This window comes from Schistocerca piceifrons, chromosome 4 (genome assembly GCF_021461385.2).
Source record: "Schistocerca piceifrons isolate TAMUIC-IGC-003096 chromosome 4, iqSchPice1.1, whole genome shotgun sequence".
In the NCBI taxonomy this organism is placed as follows: Eukaryota; Metazoa; Arthropoda; class Insecta; order Orthoptera; family Acrididae; genus Schistocerca; species Schistocerca piceifrons.
This window is the reverse complement of record NC_060141.1, coordinates 369,676,004-369,689,639: the sequence shown is the minus strand read 5'-3', so window position 1 is coordinate 369,689,639 and position 13,636 is coordinate 369,676,004. Positions and strand designations below refer to the sequence as shown.

The 13,636-nt window shown below is 35.6% G+C and overlaps 1 protein-coding gene across 1 annotated transcript in view; it reads left to right on the top strand.

Moving 5' to 3' along the window:
* Positions 1-7,335: 7,335 nt before the first annotated feature.
* LOC124796392 (E3 ubiquitin-protein ligase LRSAM1-like) overlaps positions 7,336-13,636 on the top strand; it is a 178,339-nt gene continuing 172,038 nt past the window's right edge. Inside the window, exons 1-2 of the mRNA XM_047260561.1 lie at positions 7,336-7,625; positions 7,729-7,842. Of these exons, the coding sequence (XP_047116517.1) occupies positions 7,554-7,625; positions 7,729-7,842 (186 nt within the window). The 5' untranslated portion in view covers positions 7,336-7,553. The remainder of the gene's footprint in view (positions 7,626-7,728; positions 7,843-13,636) is intronic.

The following is a 13,636-nucleotide window of genomic DNA, read 5'->3' as shown; positions in this document are numbered from 1 at the left end:
TTCAGAAAAGTACATTGTAACACAAACTGATCCACTTTTGCAAACCAAATACAGTATGCCACAATTAATCAGCATATAATGTTAGTCTCATTGTATCTAAATAATCTGTATATGATTATAATATATATATATATATATATATATATATATATATATATATATATATATATATATATATATATATATTCTTAACAGGTAAAGGATCTGATTTTTTATTATTGACACACACTAACTGTTTTTTATTACATAGGTATGACTGCAATAGGAGGAGGGCCTTCTTCTCAATTCCATAGTACTGCAAAGACATGTTCAAATTATTAGACTAACAACATTTTTTCCAAAACTTTAGATTTAATACACAATTACATCCACATGCAGATTATATTAGTACATTCAATACTTTGTATGCATGCCTTGTTCTTAATCAACATGTTTATCCTGTTTGGTACAGTTTTTATTAAGTTTTCACATGACACTTTAACATCATTGTCAGCATACCAGACGTCCTCTCGTTTCTCCATGAGATCTTGTTTGGTGGTTATTGTAAATTTACTTATCCTCTATTTCACAGTAGCCCATAAATTTTCAATTGGGTTCATATCAGGGCTATTTCCTGGCCAGGGTAACACTTTCAGTTTCTTTTCTTTCAAGCATGTGCAAACAATTTTGGTTTTGTGATAAGGTGCCCCATAATGTATAAAAATGGCATCTTTATTAGGAAACCACTCATTTATTTGGGGAAAAGTTCCTTTTCAAGGATTTCTTTATATTGTTCATGTCTCATTGTCCCTTCAACAATGTGCAATCTGTTAGGACCTTTCACGGACATAACACTCCAGACCATAATGGAAGTTGGATGCTTCACAAATTGCTGTATACACTTAGCTTTGAACAGTTCTCCAGGTCTGCGATGAACATACTGGCTACTTTCTTCCATCACAGTGAATAGAGATTCATCACTGAAGCATACCTGAAACATGGGCACAAATTTACAAAGTTCCAAAGTTAGAAAAGTTGGGAATAGTAGTGTAGGAGACCTCAAAATTCCCAAAATTCAAATGTGCATTTCCTTAGTATCAATAAAACATCACAATTTCAAGCCAAAACTCCTAACTTTAGAGATCAGACTCACGTAATTTACCATATCATTGCACATATTTTAGCCCAGTCCTCAATTGTCCACTCCTGAAGTTGTTTAGCCCATTGCAATCTTTAGGTTTTCATGGCAGGTGTAATTTTCTGTTTTTTCCTTGGCTGGCATGCCTTTAAACCACATTCAATCAGCCTACTCCTCACTGTCACAGGTGAAACTTCAACATCCAAACCTTTCAGCCGATGGCTCATGTTGGTAGAAGTAAGTTTATGGTTCATTGTTGCCATGTTTGTAAGTCTTCTCTCTGTTCTAGAACTGATTTTTCTTTTATGTCCACATTTTCCATTCCTGTTTGGCTTGTATTCAGCACCTTTCTGCATCGAAAGTTTGATTCTGCTGACAGTCTTTTGTGACATTCTCAGTCTGTCAGCAATTTCTTGCTGTCTATAACGATTTTCAGCAAGAAGTGCTACCACAACCGGAACTTTCCGAGGTGAAACATCTTTTGTCTTCCCCATAACCTCACTTTCTTTGGAAACTCCACGATTTATTCCTATAGCTGAAAACATGCAAGTTCACAAGTTATATAATGTCTTGTTAAAGTGGCAAGAAGTTGATAGAATCAATAACAAGCTGAAGTACACCACAGAAACATAAAACATTACTGTAAACACAGTTACAAAGCGTGTACACATACAACTAACACCAACACGATTTGGAGGGAAAATGACAAATGTCAATAACTGAAAAATTCACTGATCTACAAGTTGCTTGGAAGAGAAATTTTGTGGGCTCAACCAAACCATTAAAACAAATCAATTATTACACCTTTCTCTCCTATTTTTACACCATAAAACTTAATAGTATCAAAAATAATCGTTTTGTCTAACAATTTGAACATGTCTGTAGCTTTCTTTTTAGGATGACATGGAACACTGTATCAAAGGCTTTCTTTAAGCCCAGTAGTGTTGCACAAGGAACTGACTCATTTTCAAAGCAGTCATATACTTTTGTTATAATGCCTTCAACTGCTTTCACAGTAGTGAGGGTAGATCTAAAGCCATATTGTGCAGATTAGTTTATTATGTTCAAAATATTGGTGCATCTGCTGGTGCATACAGTGCTTTGTTATTTTGGAAATAATTGGGACTAGTGAAATGGGTTGGTAATTTTCACATGGTGATGAGCTGCCTTTCTTATGGACTGGCTTGATACTGAATATTTTTAGACATTCTGGGTACAATCGCTCTGTTAATATTTTGTTTATTAATTTTAGTAAGAGTATTATTATCTCTGATGTGTCGGCAGCTGGGCCAACACCTTGTAGATCGAGATGGCTGAAAATGCACGCTAGACTAACGCAGACGGGCGTGAAGTACTGGAACAGGCTATGTAATTAATGCTATGAAGAAAAGTACGTAGCTGGATTAATACTTATCTTTAATCAATCATTGTGGTACATCGCTCTTGACTATACACAGGAGACTTTAATTACAATCACTGTAAGGCTAATGGCGCCTTGCTAGTTCGTAGCCATTAACTTAGCTGAAGGCTATTCTGTCTCTCGGCTAATGAGAGAGAAAGGCTTCGTACATCTAGTCGCTAGCTAGGTCGTCCGTACAACTGGGCCAGTGCTTGCTTGTATCACGAGACCTGCCTTGTGGTGGCGCTAGGTCTGTGATCACACAGTGGCGACACGCGGGTCCGACATGTACTAAATGGACCGTGGCCGATTTAATCTACCACCTAGCAAGTGTGGTGTCTGGCGGTGACACCACAATCTCTTTTCTTATTTGTTTAGTAATAAAATTAGAAAAGCCATAGTAATCTTCTGTTCGGGAATCACTGAGTTTAGCTATTGCTTCGATGACATGTCAGCAAGTTACAAGACTCCATTCAAAACATTCAGTTGGTTTATTGTGCAATGGTGGCAGCGTGCTTCGACCTTGCTTACATATTCCTTGATGTTAGTTTCTGGTATAGGAATGGCAAAGCATTTATTTAGTGTATCAGGAGGAACTGGAATGCTGTAATCTTTCTTTTGACAATTTATTTCAGTTTCGATAACTTCCCATGCCACTTAACATTTATTTGAAGAGTTAAGAATGTATCATCATTGGCTTTGCATTTTGCTGTCTCGATTACAGTTATGAAGTGTTTTTTATGATCTTGTATTTATACCTATCTGTTTTATTGTGTTGTGATCTACCATAATACAGGAGGATCAAGTTTCATAGGTTATTTAGTTGTGGTGTATATCAGTGTTTTAAACTTCCTGGCTTAGAATGGGAGTTATGCTTGTAATCTTTCTTATAAGTTATTCTTGTAATCTTTCTTATAATGTCTAGGGTATACTTCTTAAAAGATCTCAGTTACCACCTCTAAAAATCTTCTGGCCGACTCATTAGCATCCATATCATGAGTAAGTACTTCATTCCAGTCTATTAATGTTAATCTAGATTTTAGATTGTTTAGCTTCTGTTCATTAATAGATCTGATTGTTCTTTTCTGGCAGCTATCTTCTTCATGATCTAGGGGAATTCTTAGCCACAATCCTTCGTGGTCAGAAATACCTAATTTTATTGTATTGTACTGACACCCACTGATGTGAAAATTATAGACAATGTTATTCGAACATGCATTCAGCCTAGTGGGCTTGTCATTTATACAGTAAAAATTTAGTGACCTTAGTGTATTGAGTAAATTGCTTTCACTTTTACTCCTAATCCTAATGTCTATATTAATGTCACCAAATATTAAAACTCTGCAAATTTTATACTTAAGTAACAAGATTATAAGTTTCTGAAGACTTTCTATAAACAAATCATCATTGTGATTGGGAGGGCGATACACAGACACTGCTATAGTTTTCAATTTTGGCAACAGTATTGCTGAAACTTCGAAGTTAGAGTCTACACAATGTACATCTTTAATTTTATAGTTTCGCTTTTAGAGTTTTATTAATATAGAGAGACACGCCACCATGTTTCATATTTGTCCTGCAGTAGCCTGTAAGTAATTCGTAGTCATTTGGTACATTTAACTCTAGTTCTCTACAGGATAACCAGTGTTCATTTATCATAAGTATGCTACAGTTTAACTTTACCAGCCAATACTGAATATCCAGAAGTTTATTTTTTAAAGGCTGTACGTTTACATGAAGCAACATTAGGCTTCTTTCATACGAGCTGTTAATAAGTCTACTTCAGAATTATCCAGTGCACTTACTCTATTTGTCAGTTCTAGTTGTTCTATATTATTTTATTTTAACACAGACAAATACATATTTGTAGATGCCACCTTATCATTTATTGTAGTTTTTGTTGCTGAAACACTGCTGTAGTGTTTTCTTCTCTGAAAAAGTGCCATGATTGTAATGTAGGGCTATTGGTTCCTTCTTCTTGCAAAACAAGGCACAGAGACTTTTCATTTCGTTCACTAATCTTAATTTACCTTTCATGTTCATGGGAAGTCCATGCCATGCGTGTTCATCCCTGTTCAGTTTTCTGACGTCTACCAAGTGTGCATATCTGAATTTTTTACATAATTTCTGTAACACTGTATTGTGATCCTCTATTTCCCTATTTACACAAGACCACTCTGGAATGTCGTACTATACCCGTAATTAGTTATCACAACATTGGTGTGGTGCAATAGTGGCAATAACTTCCTGTAATTTTGCAGTGCGGATTTGCTTTCATTTTTGTATAAGTCGTTGGCGTCTCGTATGATCCATCTTTCTTCAGTTTCTTTGCTTCAGTTGTTAAGTTTCCTATAACAGACATAAACGAAGCACCATGTTTGACATTAGAAAACACAGAATAATCAAAGTTTATGTTTTCACTAAGTGAAACCGAGAGTCCATTGCGATTGCTATCAGTATACATTATGATCGTGCTTTAGGAATTGTGTGTAGTGCCATACTGATCGGTAAAAGGCCTAAGAATCTTACAGAATAGCAACTTTAGTTAACGAACGATAAATGACACCACTACCGAGGCTAGCCTACCACACCGATAGATATGAACGATACAGAATAATGCTCCTGCTTCGATACTGTGACGTGGGCTGTGCACATCATATCGTTTGTTGATTCTGCATTGTCACATGGACATTGCGCAATAATACCCACCAGGACCAGGAAACGGACCTACAACCTTTAGCACTGCAATCTCTAGCCTTAATCATCTGGCCACGACCACCATTCACAACATGTCAAATATTTCTGCTAGGTTTAATGGAGAGGGATGCAGGCTTACTTCGTTGTAGAACGATATGGATGTAAACTATATATGCATAAAATTTGTTAAGGTTTAGACTGCCAGGCTTCACAAAATTCCTTTCCATTGTTACTTAAAAGTTGTATCCACATGTGCATTACTTATATGGGAGTGTATTTATTATATTTTGGTGTTCTGTGGGTTCTATATTTCTTATAACATCAGCGATGCACTCACAGTGGCACTGACAACAATCGTCAGGCACTGTTGCTAGAGGTCGCCCGATAAAATCGGCAGATAGTGTGGTCACAGTGTGTCCATCTCCTCCATCAGTTTTTGGCAAGGTCAGAGGAAATTAGGTTAGGTTAGAATTCATTCTATGTATGATGTAGGCTATATTTTAACCTCTTAGAGTGGGTTGGATACCACGAGGTGTCCTGGCGGCTTGTACTATTAATGAGACGCCTAATGCATCTGAATGAATTTCCTGTCTCGTACACAACGTGTCGAGTACTATATATTCCGTCCTCAGTTATCGGAATACCATACAAGCTTTACGAATATATGAGATCACGGGAGAAAAGTTCTGTCACGTACTCGAGATAATTGAAAAGCAAGTTATGAACACTCTGTTTCGCTGTATTTGTTTAAAGTTGCTCAGACGTACGTCAATTAATCATCAATGATTGTCATGCAGCATACGAGTCAAAGACAAGCATTAAGCGTAGCCATAAGATGCTCTGATAACGTTCAGCACTTACTAACTCATACTAACAGAATCACTACCCTAGAGGCATAAAACGCCAGTACGCTGTAATAATAATTTATTGACGACTAACAAAACCTACTACCACAAAAAAGATCCAGTACAGTAGCTGTAAGCATGTTATAATACACAGCCCTTTTCATTTGAACAAATTATCTTTTGAGGTTACTACCAATGCCTAAATTTTCCAATAAAGATTTTGCTTATTTGAGGTTTCGAATAAACCTGCAGTTTCAATCCATAGATTCCGAACTGTATCCCGATGATGATACTTTCATCCTCAGAACGCCACAAACTCACTCTTTCATTGACTAAACTCACCAGATCCTCACGCTCCATATTTCGTGTGTGAGATCGTCGGTCGATTTAACCGAAGAAAACCAACTGATTTGAATTTCACACTTTGTCGTCAGAAGTCTGTACGTGACCGTGCACGTAGTGACGTACTGATTTGAAAAGATCGGCCGTTTCCGGGCGATGTTGTTCGTCGGCGGAATCCACCGATACCGGACAAACCGACAGTTTGCTAGCGAATGGTTAAAGTTTTCATTATTGCATGAAATCCAAAGTTGCATTTTCGATTACTGCAATTAAACTGCTATAAGCTTCCCGTGATTGCCCGCCGAACACAGAACTTAACTCAAAAAAAGATGATTTTTGTAACGTTGCTTCCAAACTTAACAGTTCCGAAAATATTGTCGGTATTGTAGTTGGTAGTATACTGGATTCAGAAAACAGTTTTGCTTACTCTACAGAATTTGGAGAAGCATTGAGACACAAAATTTCTATGAGCTCTCCCCCATTCTGCTGCCCCGTCAAAATCCTGGTTGGACTCTGCGTGAAGTTGAATCACACAGTTTTCATCTTCCTCCGCTATCTGTTGCCGTAATATCTTCTTCTATTCTCACTCTATGTATTCAACACAAAAGGAAACGTAAATAGCACTACTACTGATAGCCAATTAACACATTTGACAGTCGCAGACAGCTGGGCCAGTGACACGTAATAATAATAATAGTAACAGCTCTGACCAAAGACTTGTGATCACTCTGAAATGGCCAACATAAGAATGTTCGAATGAGCAAATGTCGAGAGGAAGAAAGGAAATACGCATGAGTGTAAACCTACGTATCAAGAACTTTCTATTTTGTTATGTGAAATGTTGTATTGTTGTCTTTGTGTAAATAAACATTGTGTGTGTGTGTGTGTGTGTGTGTGTGTGTGTGTGTGTGTGTCATCACTCCAGAGATGTTTCATGTTGTACAATTGAAGTTGTGTGCATGTCGAAAGTTTTAATAGTAATGCCCGATAGTAGCACCGTAAATATACTTGTCATGTGCAACGCGGAAAGGATTTGACCTAATGTAAGCGGTTGGTATCAACGTAGGGGTTGTCTTATTCGGTCTGTGTTGACAAACCGAAAATTGAGATACTTCTTTAAGGTGTGAGTACTTTCAATTTAGGGCTCAGTATAATGCCACTATTTGGTAAAAAGGACGACAGAGGTATTGACTACAAATCTAGGTTGGAGCATAAACTATATTTGGTGAGTCTGGAGATTATGACAGTATAAATATATTACAATCACTGATTAAGATACGCGTCTTCTGCCCCAAATCGTATCAATTACAGTTCAAGGTATTTTACAGGCTCGTGAAAATCCGGAGCCAGTTTTCGATTTGTCCGATTGTGCGCTGAAACATGTGCCATCCGGTGTCTACACGCTCTGTAAAGTGTTCAGGAAAGAAGCGCTTTATATGCAGGTACTCGAGCGATCTTCTTTATTACATTTTTCATAACTTGTTGGTTCAAATAATAGGGTCATTCCATATCAAATCACCCAATAAAAAATAAATTTTACACCCACCTCCTTAGATTTTCATGAAATTTAGCTCAGATGGTTCTATTACCATCCTGACAACACCTGCAAATTTTTTTTTGCTGTATCTCTTACAGTTTTTTTAATAAATTTTTAAAGTTTTTATGTTTTGCATTTTCAGAACCTTCGGAAATGGTCAGTTTAATTTGTATTCAAAACTTTAAATTTGCTTATGTTAAAAACTCTTTTAGATAACATCATGAATTTTTACAGCAAGTTTATTTATTATACATATTTGAAGATAAAAATGATGCTATTAAAATATATTTAAAAATATATATATGCATTTTTTTTTTTTTTTTTTTTTTTTTTTTTTTTTTTTTTTTTTTTTTTTAAACGGATGTTTTGTTTTATAAGAATTGCAATATCTAGAGTCTCAGACCTGATAGAATGCTCAAATTTGTTTTAATTTACTCTTAAACATATAGGCTACTTGATAAAACAAAAATAATGATGGCTTTTTAACATGTTTATTAATTATAGTAGATTACATTAGAATTATGTACAAAGATAGTTTACTTACGACACTTATGTATAACCCAACTGATTACTTGAAACATTGAATTTTTTGAGTAATTTTGTCTTTTTAACAAACATTAATGCTGATTCAAACTGTTTTTCCACTTCATCCAAGAGCTTTCAGTTCTTTTGATACAGTCTTTTTTGAAGTAATACATTCTCCCAGTGCCGCTTGATTGAGGTGCGTCTACTACACAGGCTATGTGCTCCAAAGGCACTATGCAGGAATCTTCTCTTTCAGCCCAATAAAATGATGCAGCGGGTCCTGAAGGATGTAGAAATAGAATTTCTGCACCTTCTTCATCATTGAATATTGTTTTTACCAGTCCAAAGTAAAAGTTACCATCATAATTTGCAGCCACATAGCAATTTATGGATGGTTCAACACGAACCCAATCAGAAGAAGAATGGAAAGAAAAGATTAAGGAGGGTTTTACACTATCTGTAGTCCTTCTAATTTCAAGGTTGTTTGTTGGAAGTGGTTTGAAGTTATGAAAACTTCTAGTTCCAGGAATGGTTCGGGTTGCTGAAAAACGTTTTTCTAGTTTTATCCGTAGCAAATCAGCTTCTTTTTTTGTCAATAAAGTGAAAATGAATGTTTTCAATATTTTTTTCACAAAACTTATACACATCGATTGCTGTCATTATTTGTTCTTTGTCTGAAAGCTGTAGACTGGCTTTCCTTAAAATTCTTTTAATAGTTCCTCCTAGGCCATCACAAATTGACTTCCCATGACTTGTTGCAAAAAAAGAGTGTTGGGCCTTCAAATTAAAGTCTCTCAAGTGTTCAGTAAAATTTTTAAAACTGTTTCTATTTTTGTACTGCCCAGCACAACCATCTGTAAAGTAGTGAACTGAGTCAATGTCAGTATGATGTAATGATAGCCACTTTGTAATTTCTTTTTGTACAAAGTTAACAAAACCAGTGTCATGTTCTTGGTCATCACTAATAAAACAGTGGTTGGAAACAAAAACTTTGTTTTCCTCATTTCTTAGAAAAACTCCAACTGGGTGTAGAGTACAACCACCTCTATTCCAGTGGTAACTTTGGATCTCATTTTGTATAACAGAGGAATAATTTTCACTGAAATCCATCACAATAATTGCTGTTTTGGGTGGTGGGTCTTCTTTCAATCTTTTAAAGGCTGCTGATTGGGATTTTGCTATAAACGAGTGTGGGGTGAGCTTTTCCAATGACCTAACCAATAAAGAAATGTAATCTTCAACACTGATAGACTGTTTGATCATTTCTGCCCTGTCTGTGTTAACCCACTGACTGATTACAATTTCTTCTTCTAAATCATAATCTTCACTTAGTTTTTCAGTTAAGCACTCTGTTAGTGCAGTATTTGCAGGACAGCTGTTACAATGATGTAGCATGCAGTTTTGGTTTTCTGTGTTGCACACAAGCATCTTAATTAGGTCTTTATAAGATTCTTCAATTTTCACAGCATCCAGTAATAGTTTAACATTCTGGTGGATACTGCATACACATACAGTGTGTGTGCCTGCAGCACCAGCAATGATACACCATTTAGGTCTCAAGAAACAAAATTTTGAAAATCCTACTTCTACCTCGGGATTCTCCCATTTGAAAGAATAATAGAGTTCTCTCAAGTTACACAAAATGAGTCTTTTTTGCATGTACACATTTTTTTGAACACTTACTTTGTCTTTTGTTCCAGGTAGCACTCTGGAACTTTCATCCTTTTCATAAAAATCTGTTAAGTCTTACTGTATTTTCAGAAAGAGTTTTACATTTTTTTGGACCAGGAGTTTCCAAAATACCCTTTTCAGATTTTAGCTTTCTAGCTTGTCGCACCATGTACTCACTTACATTAAATTCTTTCATCACTTTATTTAGAGTCCAAGAATCTGGAGCCAAGGTCAGGATCTGGATTTTTCTAGACCTCCCAACAGATGAAATCTTCTCTTTCATAAGAGAAATCATTACATCAAAATCCTTTGCTTTCTCAACCACACTTTTATCTTCTTCATCATCATCAGAACTTGGTGCATCATATTTTAATGCTTTTGAAACCGCCTTTTTTGCAGTCTTTTCAATACTGCTAACCTTCCTTTTAAAATAAGACCCTTTACTTTGTTCTGACAAGCCATGAAGCTTTATCGGTGTTAAACCTAAATAATCAAGAGCAATGTTTGTTTGTACGAGGGATTCATTTCTGGATTCCAATGATTCTAATTCAACCATGACTTCATCATCTGTTTCACTTTCATTGACTTCAACTCTTAATTTTTCCTCACAAAAGTTACGGCATGTTGAGCAAAGCTTTTGTCCAGGTTTTATGCTAATATTTTTTGTCAGTAATTGTTTAGAAAGATCCAAGCCTACACTTCTCAACGATTTTTTGATGGGCTTTTTGTGTTTTTTTAGTGGGTCTACACATGTTGTTTGATACTTTTCAAAAACATTTAAAAAGTAGTAGCTGTGGTGTGAACATATATCCTTAAATTCACACAGATTAATTCCAGATCATAAGTGGATCAAATCTTTTTCTTCCTCACTCAATTCTGATACCGGTTGTAACTTTTTTGAAGGTGTGTAGGTTGTTTGGAAATAGTCAGATTTTTTAAATAACCCTACACTACAGGTTTGAATATCTGACATACTGATTTCACTTTTGGTCTGATTACTGTTCTGGTTACTTTTATAGGATATTGGAAAAGAATCTCTGTAAACTAAGCAACAGTACTTACTGATAGTTCGAATAAACTTAATAAAATACTATCCAAACACTATTTAACACTGTAATAATTTTTTACTTCAAAACACAGGAGTAACAATACAAAATCCAAGTGTACATTGTTACTCCAAGAAGACAAAAACTTATTTTCGCTGTCTGTCACTTGGCATTTTTTATTTTTAAAATATAATTATTATTTTAAAAATTAGATAACTATTAAACAGGTTAAAAAGCCAACATAATTTTTCTTTTATCTAATAGCCTATACAATTAAGAGTATTTTAAAACAAATTTGAGCTTTCTATCAGGTCTGAGACTCTAGATATTGCAGGGAAGAATTTAATATATCTTTATGGTAATTTTTTTTAACATTTAGATACAATACACAAACTTATTCCAAAATTTCATACTGATATCTTGAGTATTCTTTAATATACAAATTTTTTTAGTTGTGAGGACACGTTAAGTTACAATTTCCGACTGCTGAAACAAAGCCAACTCTAAAAACTTTAAAAATTTATGAAAAAAAACTATGAGATAGAGCAAAAAAAATTTACAAGTGCTTTCAGGATGATAAAAGAAGTAATTGTACCAAGTTTCATCAAAATCTGACATGGTTGGTGTCAAGGCCTGGGTGACTTGACATGGAATGACCCAATAGTGACATCTGCAGGAGTCAGTTTTAATATCCTTTGGCAGTCGCGTTACACTTGTTGTAGGGAATTACCAGTTGTTATACAAGTAAATAATAACACCATTGATTGAAATGGTGTGATTGACATTATACAGTGAGTTGCTGGTAATAAATAGCGACTGGCAGAAAATCTGAAAAGAGAATCTGAAGACGGTGAGTGAATTTCTCACTTCACATTGTATGAAGGGTCAAAGCAGTATGAAGACATCCGATGGAGGGAAGACTGTGAAACGAAATTAGTTCAGATAGAGCTGTTTGTTAGCCTAACAACAATTACAAGATAATCTTTCATTATATTAATCTTGTCAGTAAGTTCATACTGTCTGCACGTTGGTAGATTGTAATCCTCGCATAAGTATATTATCTCAATCACCAACTCATTTACTTAAATTCCCTACTGAATGAATAAAACTGAATCTGTAAGACAAGAACTGCAATAGCAAAGAAAAGCAGTTCTGGTACTACAAGCTTGTTTCTGCAACCTAAAGAAAACTTATTTGTGGTAAAAGTGATATTTATAAATGACGTTACATCTATTTTGTAATTTATATGCTTCAATAATTATATAAAAAACCTCTTAGTTGGCATGAGGTATGCTGCCCTTGTATTTGATTAATCACCTTCTAGTTCATTATACTGAGAGTCATAGATAGAAAAGTTACCTACGCACTGTGAGACTGGAGATTAGTAGAGTACTGGAGCTTGACAATAATCCTGGAGTGTGGACCAATCCGACATAGCACTCTATCTCCATACTAATATAAGCCTAACCTTTCAATCTTTCTCCCCCCCCCCCCCCCCCCCCCCCCCCACCCTCGATGGCCCTCGTCAAATAGGCAATGTAAGCAATACGTGTGAAATACCTTCCACTTTGTTGTTTGGCTATGGATAATAATGTGCAATTGGTGAGTCACTATAGTTTACAGCACAGAAATGTTAACACAATCCATACTGCACTAGATATGACATTAGCCCAATGTAGATCAACATTTGAACTGCAGAATCCTTTCTTCTGACGTGTAGTAAAACTTTTGTCATTCTGTGTAAAAGTTACATATTGGATACTCCTTTTACTTTTCAGTATGGTGTGAATGTAAGCACTGGAACTGCTGCAACTATCAACTTCGTGTGTGCAGCACTTCACAGTTCATGCATGAAGTCCGTGCTTGATTCGGTCACTGGAGGCCACCCAGTCTGCTAGTACAGCAGCAGCCTGCCAGTTGCACCCCCTGTTAGAACTAATGACTATACAGACTGGAGTGCAAGGCTGTGCTGGCCACTTACTTATGCTTTTACATGTAATAAGGTCAGAGTGTTTTTGGGTTAGAACGTGAGGCATATCAGGTCCCCTGTACATTTTGTTAGAATTCAGATTTTGAATTGAATGAGAAATATTAGTAAATAGAGAATATACTGGATTAAGTCTTCAGAAATGTCTCATTGAAATGCTATACTAATTTTCCTTACCTGTTTTTATCCAATCTGAGTTTGTGCACATTATTTAAATATGAGATTACCCATCCATATACATTTATCAAGAGAAATGTTATCTTATGGACAATCCTTTGGGTAAGAAATAACTTTGTCATGCCTAATGTCGTAACTAATTCTGTTACTTCCATTTTCTGAGACTACAGAATGTCATCATTTGGTAAATAATTGGTCGACAGGATTATCAGTTGCTCCATCTTCAATTTGTTATGCACAGCATATTGTTTGTCCAAACCCTTCAAGACAAGGTAGGGTACCTGCAACCTTCA